Here is a 16423-nt window from a genome sequence, read left to right on the forward strand (position 1 = left end):
CCAGCAGGGAAACAGTTCATGATCACTGGGGGGGAAAAAAAAAGCATTGACTGGATTCTGCAACAGACTATGAAAGGTCTTTAAAAAGTTAACAATAGGCAAGGCCTTAAACAGGAGGGTGATGAATAAAGAAACATTACAGGACAGGAATGTTAACGGCAGGAGAATGTTATCAGTCACCTCCTTTATCTCCAATCGGAATGCCTCTATGGGTACTCAGTGCTGAAGAGAACAGGCATCCTTTCACAGCAGGGAACCCATTCCGTCTTTAAAGGCAAAGCGTGCCTGCTACAATCCTGCATCCCTCGGACAGCCCCGCTCCAGACAGTGACTCGCCTACGGGGCGCTGAATCAGGAAGACAGGAGCTGCAGCGAGGAGCCAGCGAGACTCGAGTGTATTTCACTGGCCACAGCTGGGAGAGGAAAGCCCGGCTGTATCCCAACGCCCCAGCCTGGACAATCCTGCTTACTGGCCCCGTTTTCCACCTGGCACCTGGCTCACTCTGTCCGGCGTGCCCCTGTTCATTCTGTACATCACGTACGAACATTGTAGCGCCAGATTTCACCTAAAAGGTTACTTTAACCTTTTATACTAACCTTTAGATTATCTTAGCCTGGAGTGGGACAGTCTTAATCTGAACTCACTGCACAGCCACAGTTTATACCCACAGCCCTGGAGCTGAAGGGACGGTCCAGGTATGGGTACAGGTAAGCTGTTCGCCACTTGACCTCAGCACACAGCAGGAGGCCAGTGAGTGTCTTCTCATTGGCCAGGGGGATGCTGCGCCACTTAGAATGCCAACACCATTCCCCCCACCAGGCTGGACGCAGACTGGGAGCTCCATCCAGAATTCCAGCAGGGAGAGGGAAGATGGGCATCACTGACCACCATGGACTAGGACATCTCTCCCTTCACTTTCAGGGGGGTAATTCAGGAAACCCAGCGCTGCAGTTGCTCAGGATAGGAGCCCCAAACAAACTCCCACACCTCCAGAGCCAATAGAGCTCACAGGAGGAAGACCAGGGGGGTGAATCAAGTCAGCTTGCACAGCCTGTGGCCTGTACTCCGGCACAGGGCATTCCAGTCCCTTAACTGGTCTAGAATCGCCCAGGTAACTGGCCCAATGCCCCTCTCCCCACCAGGAGACAAGTAACAATTATACTTCCTATCCATCCCAATGGATCACAAAGCACTTTGCCCACGGCAAGGGTTCCTCTTCACCCAGCAGTGGGTCATCTGGTGATCCACCACCTGGCCCACTAACACCACTGTCAGGAGTGACCCGATTTTCCCTGGAGGTCTCCCGCCCCGCACCGACCAGGCCCAGCCTCGCTGAGCTTCCGAGACCAGAGCAGGTCAGGCTACAGGACGTCAACACTGCTGCCCAAGAGCAGCTTTAACCCTGGAAAAAAGTGACAAACCTAACAAACACACCCAAACACATGTGGTCCTTCAACAGAGACATCCCAGGCCCTGTGACTCAAACGTCAGCATCATGCATGAGCATCTGTGTGAGGCCCTGCACTGCTGGACAAAGACAAGCTAGATCCCAACTGCTGGGTTTGTGTCTGGTCCCTTTTGTGCTCAGTATCGTGTGGCGCACAGTATTAATCCCAGAAGAATCAGAATGTTATTATAACACAGTATGACAGCCAGAAGACCCAGTAGCACCCGAGTCTGAACTAACTGCACAGTCACAATTTACACGCACAGCCCCACAGCTGAAGGTACTGTGATTTTCAATATAAGCCACATTACCTCAGCCCACTGTGGTTCCAGAGCCAGGGCAGTGACTTCCCTGAACATTAACGTAGGCCCAGTTCACCAAAGGACTGGGAAAGGGACGGATCATGATCGTGCACTGCCCCTGACAACACCGCACTCAAGGCCAAGGCAAGACAGAACCAAACAACCCTCTCGGGGTTTGGAAAAGACAGGACAGTTACAACACAATGTCTCTACATTGAGGCATGAGCTCGTCTCTGCATCAGCACTGACAGCCAGAAGATATTCTGCACGCCAGCTGTACGAATGCTGCCTTGTGATCAGGCTGCACAGTCCTTCTACAGTCCATCAGCCACTTCCAGAACTGCAGAACACTGACAGAGGACTTGAATTCATTGACTCTTAACCTGAACATAGTATTTGAGAGACTTGCATCCCTCGCTGCACAATTTCAGAAGGCTGCAGTGCAATAATCCATTTTGAAGAAAACATTTGTTTGTAAAAGGTCTGGTTAAGACCGCTACTGTGCTTTCTCATGCCCTGCTGATGAAGCTGACCTACCTGTAGCCTCTTCTGCAGGGACAGAACTGGGAACTGTTACCTCTAACTCTCACCTTCCTGAGCTAACAAGCTAATTACTCCCTTAATCGGTCACAAGTGCCAGCCCTCCCATATTTCCAGCGGGAGATGGATTATGAAGATTATGAAGATGAAATCCTGCAACACTGAGCCACCCAGGTCTCAGCTTCACAATTAGATGAGGCAGTCTTAGGGTGTATAATCCTTTACAGCACTCTGTGCCCACCCGTATCGATCAGATTGTAGACGTTTCCCAGGTGCAGGAACTCCAGTTTGATGGTTTTAAGACGATTTGGCTTCTGTTTTTTTTAATGTCATAATTGTAATGTGCTCTCCGTAGATGAAAAAGCGATAGACAGAAACAAATAACTTAAAGACAAACCCGTTTGCTCGGGTGAAGGGTGAAAAATCAGGAGTAATCTCGAGGAAAACCGGAGTCGTAAACCTGGAGCTGCCTACATCCCACCCAGCAGCCCAGAAACAGTTTTAAGAACGCGTGCTCCTTTACACCCCATCCCAGACCAGGGAAAGACATCAGCGGGAATTCCCGATCCTGCGAGCGGCTGCGGGCATCAGAAGGGTTTATCAGTCTCCTGTCTCCCTCAGGTTCAGCTCAGCAGCAGCTCCTCTTCATCAGAGATCAGAGGGGTTTATCAGTCTCCTGTCTCCCTCAGGCTCAGCTCAGCAGCAGCTCCTCTTCATCAGAGATCAGAGGGGTTTATCAGTCAAGACATTACATTGCCAGCAACTACTGCTGCACGCCGTATTGCTGTGCCTTTGATCAATAAACTTTGATTTGATTTCTTCAGCGGGGGGGGGGGGTACCTTAGCCACACAATGCCAGCAACGGCCCCCATGTGTAGTCAACACAAAAGAGGTGCAAATTGCACCCAGTCCGCAGCGCTTCAGGTGCTGTTAGCACACCAGTGAAAGTCACACATAGTTGGGCTCCCCTGTAATGCAGACCCCAGCGAGGGGCTGAAAAGCATCTGATTTTTGCACCCATCCATTTTCTAACCAATGAACAATGAACACAAGGGAGGGTTCACTCCAGATGAGACGCCAGTCCAGCGCAGGACAGACACACACTCACACCAGGGCTAATCTGCCCAGAAGCCAATTAACCCACCAGCATGTCTTTGGACTTGTGGGAGGAAACGGCAGCACCTGAAGGAAACCCACATGAACACAGGGAAAACATGCAAACTCCACACAGACAGCACCCCAGGTCTGGAATTGAACTCAGGGTGTCTTGTTTTGGTACATCATAGAAACACTTCTGACTTACACCTCTGTGAATTAGGTGGGAGTCCAAGATTTAGTTTTTTTTTTCTGCCCAAGATTCCAAAACTGCACTCTTAAAACATTATGCCGCAGAAAGGACGAAGACTACGGTCCTACATTAAAAGAAACTGGCAGATGATGAAGACTCTCTAGCTCAGGCAAGGCTTAATACCAGAATTAATATGAAAACTTTTCTTTCAACATGAACTACTAGGGTTTGTACTCTAAACAAGTGAGTGATCAGTACTGCCCTGGGGAGCTACGCGATGACAATCCAGCACAATTCAGCCACTCTTTCTTACTGCTGACCTCTGCCCATCCCAAGCATTTCTGGGACTTAACCAGTAAAAGGCGCTATAAAGAACAGGACTGCAGAGCAAACCTGGCCGTCTTATACCTTTTACCAAAGGAAACAACATTAAACCAGAGAACTATAATGACACAGCAACTTCACACACAGGCAAGAGACAATGAGAAACTCCCCATCTTTACCTCTGCTCCAACTCCAACAGGTATCCATTCTGCCTTTCAAACATGGCCCGTCCGGAAACGGAACCGCAGGCTGCTTCTCTTGCAATCCAGGACCGAGAGGAAGACTTGTTGTTCTCGCCGGCCAGTAACTGAACCGGTTCACTGGCTCTTGGCCCCGGCAGCAGTGGGGAAGCACAGTGCTGCGATGTGGCGGCTCTGCGGGACGACGCTCATTGTGTCCTTATCAAAATGGCCCTGTCCCTTTTCAGAGCTCTGTGGGACAGCTCTTTCTCTCTGCAGCCAGCGCTGTCGGCACACACAATGGACTGGACACACCCCCCCCAGCCCTCCTCCGTGCCTCCCACTCTCACCCCTCCCCAGCGCTGCAGGCGAGGGCCTGGGCTGGCTGCAGAATAGGCAGTCAGGCGCAGTGTGCCCCCTCAGGCACAGCGACACCCCAGGGGCAGCTCTCACGCAGCACAACGGCCCGCCAGCACCCCGAGGGGAAGAGCTCTCCCAGCCGTCATCGTGAAGCCCAGGTTACAGGCGTCTCTTCCATTGTGTCGAACTAGACTGTTGAGGGTGTGAATTGCAAGAATGCAGGAGGGTGGTGGGGAGAGCAGTGTTTTAGCACTGAGTCCCCTAAATTGTTCTGCCTGAAACACCCACCGCAGTGTGATCTGGGCACAGGAGCCGAATCCCAGATCCAATTCACTGGCCCTACAGAGAAAACTATTTTCTAGGAGATTTTACATTTTATTCTGCTCTCTGTAAGGCATTGGAGATAGTGCACGCTGTGCCTCTGGGAGTCCCGGGTTCGAGTCCCAGCCAGTGCTATAAATTGGAAGCAGTGGTTCAAGCCCTGGTCTCGTTTTAGGAAGGCTGTGGGCTCAAATCCCCGTGTACCCATCAGCAAGTTAACCCTCTCAGACTCCTTGAGATAAATGCATTTGCACACATCCTGCTGGGTAAAATCGCTTTGGAGAAAATCGCCCACCAAGCAAATTACTGCTTAGCGTAACACAGTGGGAACACGTACTGTACTCAGACCCTGACAGCGTCAGTCGCCCGCTCATCCACCTGGAAATTTAACAGTCTGTTGAAGGGAAAAACAAGCAAGCTGGCAGAAATCCCATTTCTTTCCCAACAAACAGCTTCCGGATCCTACATTTTTTCCCCGCACACAAAATCCCGATCCGATGGGCGACTTGCCCAGTCCGCCCAGGGATGGCTGCGTTATGTCACAGCTGGAAACGGGACGTCGAGCAGAGTCAGCAGGAAGAAGGGGCCTGCCTCCCCTGGGCCAGTGTCCGGGTTCGAGGGGCTCTCGTCGTTCCGGTGGCCACTAGGCGCAGGGAGCAGCCCCCCCTGGCATCCGAAGCGAGCGAGCAGACGGGAGTCCGGGACAGGCCTTCACGTCCTCTCTTTCCTTGCAGGTCTCTCTCATTGTCGAACCTCACAACGCTCTCCCCCCATACCCCGCGACGAGCTGTCCGTCACACACCCTGAACAAAGACCCTATTGTCTGCGCGGCCGTCGCCCCGCGCGGCCTGTCCGTCACTGCCCCCGGCAGCGGTCACCGGCCGGGAAGGGGGACACACGCCGGAGTACGCCCTCGGCACCCGACTCCCAGCCCGGCAAGGCTCGGGGTCTGCACACAGGCCGCAGAAACACAAACCAGCGAGCGCCGAGCTAGGAGACAGACCTGACACGACGAGGAAAGCCACTACAGCATAGACATGGCGCTGGGAGACAGAGCTAAAAGTGCAGAATTTAAACCGAGGGGTGGGATGTTAATATGGAGCAACGCGCCCGTTAGGTCGCGCTTAGAATACTGTGTATATTGTGGTCACTGTGTTATTGAAAGGACAATCCTGAGAAGAGCGACCAGGTACACTGACAGCTCTACAGCTTTAGTCTTGATCGTGTTCAAACTCCTCGAAGGCATCAGCAGAGCCAAGCCCGCGGGATTCCTCAGAATGAACAGAGAAACATCAACCAGGGGACACCAGTGGAAACAACACGGAAGAGCATCTTAAACCAAGAACAGGAGGCACTTCTTTACACAAAGGGGTGCGGGAGTGGGGAACAAGCTGTCCAGCTGTGTCTTTGAAGCCGATATCCGGAATCATCTGGATGAGATGCTGGAATCAAATCGACTACTAACTACCCACAGGGGCAGAATGGCCGCTTCTTGTCTGCAAACGCTCTTGTGCTCTTCCTTCCTTCCTTCCTGCAGCCTGACCAGAGGCCCTGTGTTGTTCGTGCTGTGTGGGCTGATCCTGCTCAGATCTCAGAACCCTCTGCAGGTCGAGAGGTCAGAGGTCAGCCACTGGTGCTCTCAGGCTGGACACAGCGAGGGTGAGAGCAAGAGCGTAGCCATTGTCTATGGGCCACACTGAAGGGGTGAGGGCTCCCCAAGTCCATTTATTACTCACAGCTCCTTGACTTCACACAGTACAGTAACAATGGGGCTGAGCCAGTCAAGAATAAAAAGTTACAGAATATTATTGTCTAGTATTTCTGTGGAGCGAGCCAGGGTAAATCAGAAAAAAATCACAATCCCAGGGAGAACGTGTAAACTCCGCACAAAAGTGCCCCAAGCGCATTAGGTAGAAATGCCTCTTCTCATTTGCCCATGTGTGCATTAACAGGAATCCATTTATCCCCTGTGAGGGCCAGCCTCAGGATTTAGGACATAAGCCTGGATTTAGGACACCCCGTTGGGAAACATGAACTTGACGACAACAGTGAAGCTCTGCTAGGTGTGCGTCAGAGAAAACAGACCCGCGGTTCTCTTCAAATTATTATTTGACAACTGCCAGCAGCTGGAGTGGGAATTCTCAGGGATAATTTCACGTCTCTGACAAGGATCAAAGAAGTTTTTTTCAGGATTTCTTAAGAAGGCGACCTCGGGTCACAGAAGGCCGAACAGCTATCCTGCAGAGGTTCCCCCAGCTGTGCTCCTGGAGAACCCCGCACCTCCTGAGCTTCGTTCCTGCCACGTACTTTCCTCAATCGACTCCTCAATTAGGCTAACGAGCTGCTTGATCGGACCCGTTGCATCATTTGTTTACCGCTCAGCAGCTGGAGATCTTAATTAGCTTACCCACAGCAGCGAACAGAAGGCCAGCCTGTGCGAAACCCGCAGAAACAAACAAAGCAATTAAAGAGCTCAAATTAATCCCGTTATCCGGTCATGGATGGGTTCGGCTGTGTAACCGAGAGCTCGGCCCGGACTGAACCCCCGTATCAGACACCGCAGAGCTGTGAGGCTGCTCCCGAGAGGTGCAGAGTGGACTCTGCGTTTCTGGGGCTCTTGGAGAGCACCCCACCAGCACAGCCAAGCCGTTACCGGTCCCCCAGGAGCGCACAGTGGGGAGAGGGGAGGGCGGGACAGGGAAAGGGACACAGATGGGGCCTGCTTGTCGTGTGTCAGTAGCTGCTGATGGAGAGAGAAATGAGCACTAATGCGTTTGGCCCCCTGTCTTTAAAGCCACCTAATCACCCTTTTGTTTCGCCATGTCAGGGGTGCCCCTCGGGGAGCAGTGGGGTTAATGCTAACTGGATTCGGGGGCCCACAGCAGCAGGGGAACAGCCTGCCCGCCCCCCCTCCTCCCTCAATGGGAGAAGATTGATGAGGTGTGTTTGTAGACACAGGAAGGGCTTTTTAATTAACAGACAGAGGAGGCTGAGAGCGTAAAGGGACACGCAGGCACACGGCCAAAACAGATCGGAAAGAGAGAACGGGAGAGTGAGCGATATCCCCCGCAGGATATCCGAAATAAAACTGCTTGGAAAATAGCTGCCACAAAAATAACACTCAGCCCTCTACCCTCTACCCGCCTGGGGCTTTAACTGCAGTGAGAGGGAGAGGAGGCACAGGGAGAGAGAAGTCTTGCACACACACTGCAGTTCTGTAAAAAAACAGTGTGCACGTGCAGAGAAAAAACACCTATCAATATGTGTAGGTCTGAATTGAGCCAATAAGCACTGCTAATCAATATACAGAATACAGCAGTAACGCCTACCACCAGGAGGCCCGTCTGAGCCCCGAGACGAGCTCCCTCAGCCAGCTGGTTTTGAAGCTCACACCACCGGCTCACACAGGCAGCAGCCAGCCCTCAGGACAACACTGCTACAGCAGCATCAATCACAGACAACCACATGACAGCAGAATCCAAACAAACTGGAATGCTAATAGCCCCTAAACAGACAGCACACACCCGTCGAGAATATGACAAGGGTGAGAGACAACAAGAGGAAACAGAAACTGACAAAGTGCAGACTCAGCGACCACAGCCTGGCCATAGAGACTGGACACAGGCAGACCTGGCTGACCAGAGAGGACAGGCTCAGTCACCACAGCCTGGCCATAGAGACTGGACACAGGCAGACCTGGCTGCCCAGAGAGGACAGGCTCAGTCACCACAGCCTGGCCATAGAGACTGGACACAGGCAGACCTGGCTGCCCAGAGAGGACAGGCTCAGTGACCACAGCCTGGCCATAGAGACTGGACACAGGCAGACCTGGCTGCCCAGAGAGGACAGGCTCAGTGACCACAGCCTGGCCATAGAGACTGGACACAGGCAGACCTGGCTGCCCAGAGAGGACAGGCTCAGTCACCACAGCCTGGCCACAGAGACTGGACACAGGCAGACCTGGCTGTCCAGAGAGGACAGGCTGCACACCCACTGCCAGTGGGGAGAAGCAGAGACAGGAGGTGCACTTTCTACTCTACTGTGAGAAATACTCTGGGATTAGACAATCAGTCTTCTCCAAATTGACCAATCTAATCCCAGAATTCCCACACCTGCCAGAATCGGGACAACTCCCAAACCTGCTGGGAGAGGAAACTCAACAGAGCTGCAGCCCAGTGCGTGATCTCTTCCCTAAAATAACATGTTATTTTAATAAACATAATAACAGTTTGAACACCGTTATTATGCGTTCTAAGGACATGGATGTATTTGTTGTAAATGTTTACTAATTGTTATTGCGTGGGCAACACTGCAATTCACCAGTCATGTCATTAAAAGCTTGTTGACTTGAAATCTGATGGGGGAGGTACAGAGAAAGTAAGAGGAGACGAACATCAGAGAAACCACTGGAGGGCACTACAGCAGATGAAGAGACACGAAGCAGGACTGGACTAGCTTCACTCAAGACCTACAGTAACACTCAGAACGTTCCAGCGTCACCTGTTACCTGTTCCCAAACCAGTCCCAGACATACTGCAGAGTTTCATGTGTGTGCACATGCGCTTCATGGTGCAAGCACACCTGTTTCTGCTCGTTTTGCCTGACGCCCACTCACTTGTTTGGTAATTAGCAGTTATTTGAACCCAGGATCTCACCCAGCCATTTCCTGAAAGATGCCAGGATGTCAGCTTCAACATAGTGGCTGGGCAGCTCGTTCCACACTCCCACCACTCTTTGTGTATAAGGAAGTATTGTTTGTAAGTTAATTGATCTCAGGTTCTCACCCAGCCGTTCCCTAGAAGAATCCATTGTATCAGCTTCAACATCATGGTTGGGCAGCTTGTTTCACACTCCCACGACCCTTTGTGTAAAGTCATTCTTGTCCTGTTGTGTTAGAAATGTACTTCCCCCACATAGTTTCTCTCCACTGAAACAGGAGCACCTTTGTTGTTCTTGTTGTCTGTCTCACTGGGGAGCAGAGAGGGAGGGAGGGGTAATATGACACACAGCAAAGTACTGTAAATCACCGCTTGCGAAACATGTAATTAAAATGTTTTTAGTGGGCTACGTGTGGTGTGCGGACTCTCTCCTGAGAAAGTCGTGATCTGACACAAAGAGGTGCTACCTGTTCTGGGCTAGAGGGGTGACGGACAGGTGCTGAGGTCCAAGGTTACTGGCGAAGAGCACAATAATATCCCCTCCCACCATAATTTAAACAGCGTCCCAGCAGAGACAGCCACAGTACCCAGGCTCCAGGTCTGGCCAGCGCTGGCTCCTGAACTCCTCTGCACCTTCCTGTAACTCCCAGCTGCCTGCGGTCTGCCTGGCTTGGGTCGGGCCTCACATCAGTACAAGACCCGGGGCCTTTCGGGGCCAGGCTGAGCTGGCCTTGCCAGAGAGACCTGTCACGCTCGGCGCCGGCACTCGACTTGCACACTTACAGCTTACAGGTGTGCAATCTTCGTCAGAGCTCAGGGGCAGATGTCGGAGACGGGCTGCGCGACCCCTCTCAAGCACAGTCCGGCTTGGCAGACTCGCACCCAGGATCCAAAACCTCCAGAGTTCTAGAGCCCTCGCTGCTACTCCACAGAAAAGTGTAGTTAAGACAAAAGAATAGTTACAAATGAGAGTATTCCCATCTAGATCATTTACGAGCTAGTAGTTAATTGATCCCACGATCTCATCCAGCTGTTTCTTGAAAGAAGCCAAGGTATCAGCTTCAACACCATGGCTGGGCAGCTTGTTCCACACTCCCACCTCTCTTTGTGTGAAGAGTTATTGTTTGTTTTCTAGTCAACTGATCCCAGGATCTTGTCCAGCTCTGTCTTGAAAGAAGCTGGGGTATCAGTTACAGCCACATGGTGGGGCAGCTTGTTCCACACTCCCACCTCCCTTTGCGTAAGGAAACTAACATCACTACATCCCAACATGCGGGTTCCAGAGTCAGACTCCACCCTGCAAGCTCACACAGCACACATAGCTCCTGGTGCCAACGCTGAGGGCTCCACACCTGTCGCACCCGAGACCGAGCCCCCCTCACCTTCCACAGCCCAGTGCAGACCGTACAGGCCACGGGGGGGAGGAGGGGGGCTGGGCTGGAGAGGCAACGCACTCTCTCAAATACAACCAGGTCCAAATGACGCACCAGTCCCACAGACGTGTCGCCCCAGCCATGAGGGGGTTAAACATTAAGCTCAGCTAAGCTCAGCCAGCGGCCATCTTCCCCCGGCCCCCCCGGCCTCCCCCCAGGCCGTGTCTTAATACAATAAATCGCTTCCGCACGGCTGCATGTGTCAGCCCCACTGAGGCTCATCTCCATGAATCACTGATCCTGACAAAACCCCCTTTGGGGGAAGAGGTGCCGGTGGAGGGCGAGAGCTCCAGCACGAGACGGGCCTTGCAGCGGCCAGGCCGCGGGGTCAGGAGAGCAGAGCGATCGCCGGGCGGCAGCAGGAACGTCAGGAATGCTGGGCAGGGACTGGGGTCAGTGCTGGGAAGGGTGGTCAGTGGTCAGTGCTGGGCAGGGACGGGGTCTCCTCTCACCACCGCTCTTGGGTACCGTTTTGAAACCCTCGCTCCACGAATACGGCAGACTGCCGCCTTTACTCCGGGGGACCTGGGGGACAGGAACAGCACAGGAAGAGACCCCGAGCAGCCTGACCTGGTGTCCTGTCTGCTGCCGTAGTGCTTGAAACTCCGGAGCTCAGGAAAAAGGCGATTTCAGGTGCTTTATTTTGGGGGGGAAAAAGCCCAGATCAAATAGCCTTTTTCTCAGCCTCAGTTTGGGATTCCTGCGGAGAGCCCTGTAATGAGCCCAGCCCAGCCCGCAGTGACTGGAGGCCAGCGGCAGCTCTTGCTCAGGATATCCGTCCGGATCTTCACACGGCTTTAGAACTCAAACCTGATCTCATTGGCTCTTTGACACCGCAACCTGCTGGTCTTTTGACTTTTAACAGGCTGGAGCTATATAGTCTGTGGCTCCGTTCCCGTTGTGGTCTGATCTGCAGGAAAGGGCTGGTACTTCCATTCCGAACCCCGGAAGCAGGGATAAGACGGCACACTGCAGCCTGCAGGCCAAACCAACAACAACTCACTCGGAGACAGGATGGGGAAGTCGAGGAGGAAAGACAGGTAAAAAAGAGTGAAGGCGAGAGCTGGTCACTGAACCCCTGTCCCAAGAGGAGGAAGAGGCAGGGAGAGAGAGACCGCAGCAGCGGAGAGGAGGGCTGACGTCTCCACCAGCAGCAGGGGCTCAGGGCTAATCCCGTTAGCGTGACAGCGGGGATCAGGGCGTTCGAGAGGGCGGGGGTGTCAGTCCAATTACAGTCAACAGGGGCACACCTCCTCATCATCCCTGGCCCCTCAGCTGCAGGGGGACAGCTGGAGATTCTGCCGTTCACAACTGTGATGGCTTTCATAAACTGCCTCCCCCCCATAACAACAAGATTGAGCTCATTTTCAGTGTCTCTTCCTTTAAAATATGCACCTAGGAACTCTGACGAAACCTAAGTGGGCAGTATGGCACAGTGTGGGCTATTGGAGACATTTTTTATTTTATCCGGAGTCAGGTTTACGTTTATACGACCCCTTCCTCAAGCAGCAGCGCAACCAGTCCGTTACTGGATAAGAACTGAAACCATAAGGAAACCTCACATCGCCATCGGGATGCTCAGTATTAAAAAAAAAAAACAATCTTTCTCCGAGGCTCTTTATGAAAAAAGAGCTTTGAACGGAAAAGATGTCCGAGCTGCAGGAGGTTCAGACCCTTGAACCGACCGGAGGGAGTCTCGACGTGCGACAGGAGAGATCAAAGCATTCCAGAGCGAAAGAGAAGCACTGTAACAGAGCAGCCTGACGCTCCACCAACAGCACGATTAATGAAACAGTTCCCTACACTTCTATAGCACTTCTCTGGACACTCCACTCAAAGCACTTTACAGGTACTGGGGATCCCCTCCACCCCCACCAGTGTGCAGCCCCACCTGGATGATGCACCAGTCCTCTCCCCACACACCAGCCCTCAGTGGGGAGGAGAGCAGAGTGATGAAGCCAGTTCAGAGAGGGGGGTTATTAGGAGGCCATGATTGGTAAAGGACAGGGGGAAATTTGGCCAGGACGCCGGGGTGACACCCCTACTCTTTTTGAGAAACACCCTGGGATTTTTAATGACCACAGAGAGTCGGGACCTCAGTTTTACGTCTCATCTGAAGGACGGAGCCTTTTTACAGTATGGTGTCCCCGTCACTATACTGGGACATTTGGACCTACACAGACCGCAGGGTGAGCGCCCCCTACTGGTCCCTCTAACACCTCTTCCAGCAGTGGCCTGAGCTTTCCCAGGAGGTCTCCCATCCAGGTACTGGCCAGGCTCACTCCTGCTGAGCTTCAGCGGGCTGCCAGTTGTGGGTTGCAGGGTGATATTAAACTAGGATTATCTTGCTCTTGCTGCTAACGCAATATCCCAGCCTGCGGCCACTGCGTACGTGCAGTGAATTTTGGAAATCTAGGGCATCCTCTGAAAAGCTCCAGGGATGTTGCAAAAACAGCGTCTCAATGCATAGCTGCTGAAAAGGGGCGTGAAACCGGGCTTCTCAACCATCACCGACTGCCTCCCGATTGCCCAGGTGTCAGAAGAACAGGTACAGAGAGGAGCCATTGAAAGAGGCCAGCGTGTCAGCTTCAAGAGCCACAGACACCGACTCGGACGATTATAGGGCTGAATTAAAGTCTCTTCCCTTTGGTTGACCGATCGGTGCCTTATGCGTTCTTCAGAAGAGCTCCATCTCGGTCCAAGACTGCACAGGAACTGCCAGCAGCTCTCATGCTAAACAGTGCAGTGACTCAGAGATGTCACTATGAGTGCTATTATATACTGTCAGTGTGAGCACTGTATATATCCACATTATACACTGTCACTATGAGTGCTATTATACACTGTATATATCCACATTACACACTGTCACTATGAGTGCTATTATACACTGTATATATCCACATTATACACTGCCGCTATGAGTGCTATTATAGACTGTATATATTCACATTATACACTGTCACTATGAGTGCTATTATACACTGTATATATCCACATTATACACTGCCGCTATGAGTGCTATTATAGACTGTATATATTCACATTATACATTGTTACTGTGAGCCCTGTTCCACACTGTATACAGTATATATTATGAATATTATGCACTGCCACTATTAACTTTGAGCATTTAAAGGGGAACTGCAGTCCCAGTTTCTAATTAACAAAATTTATTAATTGGATCACAACATTTGACAAAATCAGGAACTTTGTGACAGTATATGCCATGATGTCACAAATCCCCGTCTCACCACGGGCGAGAGCAAGAGTGCGTACGAATTGTGAGGTGAAGCGGCCCATCCTGCTCACTAGTCACCTAGTCTCTGTCGTGACTGATGCGGTGTACGAGATGTATTCACAAGCCTGCTTGTTTATACTGTAATAGCTTCACCTCACTGGAGGTTTCATCGCCTCCTTCTGAATCGTTGCGCAGGCCTGGAAATTTCGGCTGTTTTGTGATGTAAAAATTGGAGGTTTTACACGTTACTGTGTTCATTTCACTGTCACTGTGGTTGGAAATGCTCTCATCAATGCGGATTCTTACTAACCCCAGCATATAAAATAGTGTTGCAGTTCCCCTTAAAAACACAGCTCCAGCCACCTAACTGATGGATTGACGAATGCATTGATCGATCGATCGATCGATCTATCGATCATCACGGCAAGCGTACCTCCATCCGTGCATCCGGAAACCGGGACACTGCTCTCCGCAGCGGTTGCAGGGCTGCCCATGATCCGGGTCCTGGCACTCCCCCTGCTGAGGAAACAACAGTCCGGTTAGAGCTGCTGGGCACGGACACGGGCACGGGCACTGAGCGGCGCGGAAAGGACGCGGGGTCAACGCACCAGAGGGCAGGGCAGAGCGGAGCCCCCCCACTGATCCAGCCCCGGGAGTACCCCAGGGGCGCGTGCTGGGAACCGCCCAGTCTCCTGCTCGGGCCTACAGCCCCTCCTGCACTCGGGGAACAGATCCACAGAACTCCTGCCCCCCCCCCCCCCACCCACTTACACCTGTCCTCACGCCGCTGCCATCGCCCGCATCCTGCACGACATGAAGTCTAACAGAATCGCCAGAATCGCCGGCCCCATGATCACACACAGAGGCCTCCCCAGGCGCCTGGACACACGCCCCAGGCTGGGGAACTCCGTCCAACAGGAGAGCAGGAGCCTCGCGGAGTTCCTACGGGAAGACAGCCACTCGCCTTCCCGCCTCCCGGTCAGCAGGAAAACCGGGCGAGGCCGTTCCCTACGGCCGCACTGACCGCCTCGCTCACCCCCCGACACCACGTGGCCGGGCCCCTGACCTCAACCCAGCCCACCGAAACGGAGCAGACGCAGGACAGAACGCCAGTGTGGCGGCAGAGCGCCGACCCCCGTGCAGGGCCGGACGTAGACTCTCGCCGAGAAGGGGAGGGGAGGGCGAATCCTGTCCAGCTCCCCGCCTCTCTGCCCGCGCAGGCGGGAAAGTGCTGCAGCAGGGCACCGCTTGTGGATCCAGCCTCCAGGAGGTGTGAGAGTGGTTTGAGAAAGCCAAGATTCCAGGTTTAAGACATTTTAATTCAAACCACTCTCACGGGATGCTATGAGAAAAATGTGCTGGCCGCGGCAGACCGGAGGGGAATGCAAGCACAGACATATAACCGCTCCCCAGAAGAGTTCGCTGAGAGGGGAGGAGCCGCCTTCCTCCGAGGCGCCGCCAGTTCCCACTGGCCTCAACCCGAGGGGCCCGGTCTAGCCCACCCACCAGCTACCCCGTTCATGTGAGAAAAAAAAAACACAGACCAGCAGCTGTGTCACCCTGCAGCTCCCAGCTGGCAGCCCACTGGAGCTCAGCAGGAGTGAGCCTGGCCAGTACCTGGATGGGAGACCTCCTGGGAAAAACTAAGGCCACTGCTGAAAGAGGTGTTAGTGGGACCAGTAGGGGGCGCTCACCCTGTGGTCTGTGTGGGTTCTAATGCCCCAGTATAGTGACGGGGACACTACACTGTAAACAGGCGCCGTCCTTCAGATGAGACATAAAACTGAGGTCCTGACTCTCTGCGGTCATTAAAAATCCCAGGGTGTTTCTCAAAAAGAGTAGGGGTGTTACCCCTAGTGTCCTGGCCAAATTCCCCCCTGTCCTTTACCAATCATGGCCTCCTAATAACCCCCCTCTCTGAACTGGCTTCATCACTCTGCTCTCCTCCCCACCCAGGTGGGGCTGCACACTGGTGGTGGAGGGGAGAGTCCCCATTCCTGGGGTATCCAGAAAAGCGCTATATAAGTGCAAAGATTTATTTATACCAGGACTGGGAAGTCCCGAGACATCACAGCCCCCCCTTAAATCTCTGTCACCTGTCTACGCCTGCACCAAGAGAAGCCCCTTGTCCCAGTCCTGTCCCGGGCGGAGTGGGGGCTGCAGGCACGCTGGTGTGGGCTAAAGAGTTACAGAGCGAGGTCAGCATCCACAGACAGGACACACAGCTCTACACTGAGTCTCCTCCCCGCGCAGCGCAGGGGAGAACATCTTGTTTAAATTCCAAACTGATCAGTGCAAGGCAATCCTCACCGGTTTTAGGGCTGTGGGA

The 16423-nt window shown here is 53.0% G+C and overlaps 1 protein-coding gene across 1 annotated transcript in view; it reads right to left on the bottom strand.

Moving 5' to 3' along the window:
- The window catches only part of prickle3 (prickle homolog 3), a 45564-nt gene that overhangs the window by 20536 nt on the left and 8605 nt on the right, over positions 1 to 16423 (bottom strand). The window contains exon 2 of the mRNA XM_088909132.1: positions 14528 to 14613. Coding sequence (XP_088765258.1) covers positions 14528 to 14613 — 86 coding nt within the window. The remainder of the gene's footprint in view (positions 1 to 14527; positions 14614 to 16423) is intronic.

This window comes from Atractosteus spatula, chromosome 2, assembly GCF_055471065.1.
Source record: "Atractosteus spatula isolate fAtrSpa1 chromosome 2, fAtrSpa1.hap1, whole genome shotgun sequence".
Lineage (NCBI taxonomy): Eukaryota > Metazoa > Chordata > Actinopteri > Semionotiformes > Lepisosteidae > Atractosteus > Atractosteus spatula.